Below are 6,234 nucleotides of genomic sequence, written 5' to 3'. Positions count from 1 at the left end.
AAAGAGCTGGTACTCAAACCCGGAAGTGATTCTGGAGTCGTGCTTTCTACAAAAAAAAAAGAGGAAACCACAGAGATGGACTTTAAGAGTAAGCTCGGAAATATACTGGCGGTCATATCCAAAGCCTAAATATATGTGTGCACGCATGTGTGGGTGCACATGTGTACACACACATATGTTTATATGTAACGTAACAGTTTTGGGAATGAGTGTCACTTTTCATAATCTCCTAGGTGTATGGTTTTAAATTGAAATACAACACAGACTTAGAACAGTGCACAAATCATAAGCATACGGCTCAATGAGTTTTCAAACATTCAATACATCCAGGTAACCAGCACCCCGTTTAAGAAACAGAACAGTTCTAGCCCTTTCCGTGTCCTGTCCTTAGGTTTACTTTCTAAGGCAGTCTTTAGGGTTAGAATCAAAGACAGATGTCCCTCAGAAGCAAATAGGGAAACAATGTTCATTTTCCTACTCAAAGACCAGAAAGAAAGAGACAGGTTTTAAGGCTCAAGAGGTGCATTTTAAAAAATTATCTTTATTTAGGTTTCTGATTCAGCACATGTATCAAAGACTAATCAACATAAAGTAAATAAGACATTAATTGGAAGTCTTACATCTCTCTAAACTCTGACCAAGAATGTCAAGATTGCCACTATTACCAGAACTCCAACCTAGTCAAGTTGTAAACAAGCTATAATGAACATACAGTGTGCACGGAGATGCAGAGGCAAAGACATGCTAGCACTTGGCTCTCCTCTCTTCCTTGTTGATGTCTTTCCGTTTGACAGTCCATTTTTGCTTTCCATGCTGAGTTCCAAATAAAGTCCAAAGGCTCAGGGTCAACCTGATCAAAACCTCTTCCAGAGGAATGCATTCTTAAACTGTTGTGCCTGCAACTTTGTTTTTGCCAGGATGAAGTTCAGATCAAGATGTACACTACAATCTCGATGACGGTGCAGACTGAGTCAAGAACTGAAGTTGAGCAGTAACCCGAGTTAAGGCATGAATGCACACACACACACGCACACGCGCACGCGCACACACGCACACACGCACACACACAGCACCCACGCTATCGTGAACATGGGATTCCCTCCACCGCCTCACAAGAGGCAACCAGGGCTTGGCTGTTAACAACTGCTGAGCATTCTGGAAATGCTCACCATAATATCATGCCAACAGCTGTGTGTGTATGTTAAAAAAAAGAAAACAAGAAGAAACCAGAAACGGAAACCTAAAAACCCCTTAATCTCTTACAATGGCTCTTGAGCATGGAACTCGTGTAGCAGCGTCAACGGCTGGCTCTTTAATAAATTTGGAAATAAAACGTTGTTTTACTATGTATTTCTTTGGTAGTTACCACTACAAAGTTTTCAGTGTTGGTTACCTATAAGACAAGTTCTAGACAGAAGATCAGGTTACATAGAAATGATTCTTCTGTACTGGTAAGATAAAAATATTGTGCTCTCGAAGCACAAGTTACTAGGCTTTTTCTTGCCTTATTGGGCATCCTCTATAAGCAAGGCTTCGTGCAGGAAAAGTTCATGTCTACCTAACAGAGGGAGATACATATTCTGTTTTCCTACAGTTGAACAGTTAACAAAAATTCACATCATCAGTGATCTCTGGTCCAATCAGTTAGAAGCCAATTACCAAGGGACAACGGCACTTGGTGCCAAAGCCACATTCTGGTCACACATTCATCCCATGGTTGGTCAGTATCGCAGGAGCTCAGAATTTAAAACTCCTTTCAATTAACAAGGAGCAAGTTAAATTAAATCTTAAATATTTCCACCATCTGCCAAATTTCTGGAATTCTGTCCAGAATGCCAGCATGCTTGATGAGAGAAAGCAGTTCAGAGCCCAGAGAGGTGTCAGGTATTGGATAAGTTAATTTGGTTTTGTATAAAAGGCATGGTAATCTGGCAACAGAGTACTTATCCTATTAGCAGCACAGTGGTAGCCAAGGGTCTCTGTCCGCAAGACAGGGAAAGGAAGCTCCTAGAAGCTACTGGTGTGCCCGCCTGCCCGCGGGCCGGCTCCTGATTGGACAGAGGCCTTCAGGGAACCGCTCCAGGGTGCCCCTGGGCGCGTGGGCCGCAGAAATGGCAGAAACCATATTCAGCCCCCACAAGAAGCGCCCACGGTAAGTCAACTTCCCATGGGTGAGGGGCCTCTTGCCTCCATGGGCTTGGGGTCTGAATTTGATGGGTCCCTGGTGGCTGAACCATCAGCAAGAACGGTCCTGGCAGGTGCACTGCCCATATGTGACAAGTGCCACACGGGGTCAGAAACCACCCGAGAAGGACCTGAAACAGCACAGATTCAAAAGAGTAGTGTTTGTTCTATCAACTCTGAATGTCCGCAGGGAGAGGCAACTCGATCTACGTCGAAAAAGTGCTGTTTGAAGGAGCTGTGTTTTATTTTGAAATGAAATGACGAGACTAGGGAAACCAACACTCCATTTCTGCAAAAGTCTGAAAGTCAAGAACCTGTTTCTAAAAGGCGTTTGTCAGGAGCAGTTTGCTCACGCCAAGTGCTTTTTCAATCACCATATGGCAATGTTTCAACTTTTGTGCTTTCGGGAGGGAACCATTGACAGGAAGTGGAGGGAAGCTCGTTCTGTTATGGACTTTCTCGTTTGCGTGCAAGCCACTATCCAACAGCATTAAATTCTATCAGCTCATGAAAGAGTCTTGTAAACATAAACCATACTTCTCCTATGAGAAAAACCAAGAACTGTACCGCGAAGGCAAAAATGGGTTTGCCTCCTCTCAGAATTCCTCAGAATGGCAATGAACCAGGAGGGGCGGCAGGCTGTTGGTGAGATCCCCGGGTTTGCTAGGACCCCGTCTGATCAAATTAAAAACCTAAAGCCTTGATAATTAAATGCCAAACTTCTTCCCCTTATTTGAGAACTGTACTATGATTATGTATATTACATACAGATTATAAATAAAATTTATATAGACCAATTGGGGAGTGAAGTTCAGGGGTGGAAGCAGGAAGAGGTGAAAAATCCTATTGTTGCTTTTACTCTCCAGTTCTTAAAATGCTAGTCAAACACTATTTTCCAACAAGACTTGTTTCATTCTGTAATTCTTAAATATGCATTCGAAGGCAAAAATGGAAGTCTCTATACTGTACACTATTAAATATCTACAATGTCACGGTTCCTTATTTTTAGGAGTGTGTTCAATAAAGCGCTAGCTATTAAGAGATGGGTGTCACAAAACATGGACTCTTAAAAATTACTGATAAATTAATTTTCAGTTCTCTGATTATATCCAACAGATACACATTCTCATCATAAAATATACATTCTCTAGTAAGTTATTTTCATCCACAGCATATATAAATATGCAAACACAGGTGGTAAAAATCACTTTACTACCAAAGTACAAAACAGTAACTGCTGAAAAGCAAAAATAAAGATGTTGCAAGTATTAAGAAAAGAGTGACTCACAGTGTTCCACTTCCAAGTGAAACCAAACGATTTATTTGTGCTAAATGAGTGGAAATAATGTATTCAGAGTATACTTGTTTGTACACCGCACTTGCTTACGCTGGGCGACACAAGCGCTCATCCAGCTAATGTGCTACTTCCGTCTCACCTCTGTCTCTTCTGCCAAGCAATAAAGTATTCTGTGGCTGTTATGCCAAGAGATTCCTATAATGTTCATTTCAAATAGTACTTTCTAATAGTATTTTGCACCTTTAAAATATTTGTTCAAACTCTATTTTAGGGGAACACAAAGAATGGAAAGGGGAAAATAGCTGTTTCTGTTACAATCATGTTGCCTTCTGCAGCAGAAATCAAAGAGTGTGTCTAATCAGCCATCAAAACCACCGGTGGGCAGGACAACATTTATCGACTCGTGTTAGAGGGGCTGGTCTGGGTAGGTTAACACTAAAGATAAGGAAAGAATCACACGTTAATATACAATAATTATCCATCGCACGTGTATGTGGAAAAGGTACAGCCATGTGATCCATTACTTTAGCCTGTCATTTCACAAGAGACATGGATGTTGACATATACTGAAAATAACCTATAAAAAGTGTACCTGTAGAAAGCTCTATCAAAGAGTATATTGTCTTGGGCACTGATGCATCTAACTTTCCATTCGACACCGAAAGCTAGATTTTCAAAGGTCTGAATTGTAGTGCTGAATTATTGGTATGTTTGGTAAACACCATTATAATGGGGGGCGAGGGGGAGGGGAGTAACAGCTCAGTAATTTTCTGCAAATTCATGAAAAAAAATGTAAAAAAGATATCCCTTTTTATTTTACAAACCTAAAAGCCAGGAAAATGAAGCTCTGGGGCCAAGCAAAAATTTCACACTGCTGCTGAATTACCAAATATCGAATAGCGAATGTTCCAGCCAGGGAATGGACGTACATGTAGATTCAAGTAAAACACTGATGGAAAAAGTCATCTGTTTAGTGTTGTAGACCCACAACACTGGCTGCGTTTCCGACAAACACTTACAACACAATTAATAGTGAAGCCTAGATAACCTCAGTGCAAATAAGTCAGATCCAAAAATGCCAGGGAAGGAAGCCTTTGGCGTTGAGTAGACGGCTCCACGGTACGAGTCCCAACAGGAGATGCAGACTAAGCACATGCATTAAGGCTGGGAAGAGGGGTGCACCGGATGTTGCGAAGGAGCAGGCTGCGAGGTGGCTGCCGAGGGGGCCGCAGGCTGCATGGGCGGCGGAGGTGGAGGCGGAGGGGGCTGGACCGGGGTCTGTGTGTTGGGAGACGGAGGCGGTGTGGGCCGTTTGAATTTGTCAGGACTGTTGCTTCTCCGCGGTGAAGGCCTCTGCAGAGAGGACAGAACAGCAGGTCAGTCTGGGTCCAGACGGCTCATTTCTAACAGGCTGACAAGTGGGGGCTAGTGAAAAGGAGGAGTGACAGAGACAAGAAACTAGCGAGTTCCTTGTCTAGTCCTACTGGTTTCTGAACTACTAATGAAAACTTAAGGTGGAGTTTGCACCTACGCCCATGAGAAGGCTGTGCAAAGTTACTACGGGACTCACACTGACCAGACTACTGGACTTGGGCCCCTCCTTGGGACAGTCCTAGAATTAAAAAACAGCTGCCTCATCCTCCACTCTAATCTTTTCTGTCCACTGTCTGTCCCCAAGTTCCTTCCGTCACTCAAGTAAGTTGTCAACATCCTGAAAGCTGCAGCTCAACCAAATGTTTCTTTTTACATAAAGCCCACCAAACCAATAAAAACAGCTTCAGGACTACCTCCTGCTTTTGTAGAGTAAGAGTCTTCTTTTAAAGATTCCCTTATCGGAAATACCCTCGCTTCTCTCCTATTCTCAAACCCCTGTTAGCTACATTTGTAATTGCTCTATGAGTCAACTTAATAACCAGCTCTAAAGAAAAAACTCCCAAGTGAGGTTTGAACCAAACACACTTAAGGCTCCTTCTAATTCCAGGAGGAAAAATTCTGACTGAAAGGAGAAATAAGGCTAATTTCAAGAAGAATACTGAGGATCAGTGAAATGTGAAGATGCAGACAATAAATATTTTAGACAATGGGGCAACCAGCAATGATTCGTGATGGCACAGAGCTGGCCAGAGTTTAATTAAGGCATTGGCCAGAGTTCAAACTACATTTCACAAAGCGTAATTTTTCACAGAAAGTGAAGCTGAAGTTTTGTCTTCTGGGAAGGATTTTAGTTTCCACACCAGAATTTCGTATCAAACTGCTGGGAAGTCTCTATAGTTTGAAGGTGAACATCAGGTGGGAGGGAGAAGAAAGGTCAAGGTCTAAGGGCATCAGACCTGGGTCTCCTAAGGAGGAGTGGCTGCTATCACCAAGAGAGTCAAGTGTGGCTTCCTCCCCTTTGAATACTTACTGTGATGCCATGGGATGCTCCCATATGCTGCACATGAAGACCCGGGGAATTGTAGTAAGACATTCCGGCTCTAGTCAGTGAAGTTGGTGGCGTGAAACCAACTGTGTGACTTGCATATGATAGACCTGAAATATAACAATAGCAAGCATTATTTCAAACTCCATTCTCTGGTGCCTTCAACCATCTAGAAGACTTTAAAATGCAAAAGTTCTCAGTCACCAACAAAAATGAACAAAGATAAGAGTGGTGGGCTCATCAAATGGCCTCCTGGGTAAAAGGGGATATAAAAGTCAAGTCCTAGAATACACCAAAGAGCACAGAAATAGGTCCACACATAAACGGTCAAATG

General features: G+C 42.6%; 1 protein-coding gene across 1 annotated transcript in view; it reads right to left on the bottom strand.

Moving 5' to 3' along the window:
* Window positions 1–521: 521 nt before the first annotated feature.
* CCDC6 (coiled-coil domain containing 6) overlaps window positions 522–6,234 on the bottom strand; it is a 118,862-nt gene continuing 113,149 nt past the window's right edge. Inside the window, exons 8-9 of the mRNA XM_025850227.2 lie at window positions 5,886–6,010; window positions 522–4,834 (exon numbers count right to left, since the gene is read on the bottom strand). Coding sequence (XP_025706012.1) covers window positions 4,640–4,834; window positions 5,886–6,010 — 320 coding nt within the window. The 3' untranslated portion in view covers window positions 522–4,639. The remainder of the gene's footprint in view (window positions 4,835–5,885; window positions 6,011–6,234) is intronic.

The sequence above is a fragment of the Callorhinus ursinus genome, unplaced genomic scaffold, assembly GCF_003265705.2.
Source record: "Callorhinus ursinus isolate GAN/ISIS: 27379988/994484 unplaced genomic scaffold, GSC_fseal_2.0 scaffold69, whole genome shotgun sequence".
Classification (NCBI taxonomy): domain Eukaryota; kingdom Metazoa; phylum Chordata; class Mammalia; order Carnivora; family Otariidae; genus Callorhinus; species Callorhinus ursinus.
Note: the sequence above shows the minus strand (reverse complement) of the source record. Positions and strands in the feature narration are given on the sequence as shown.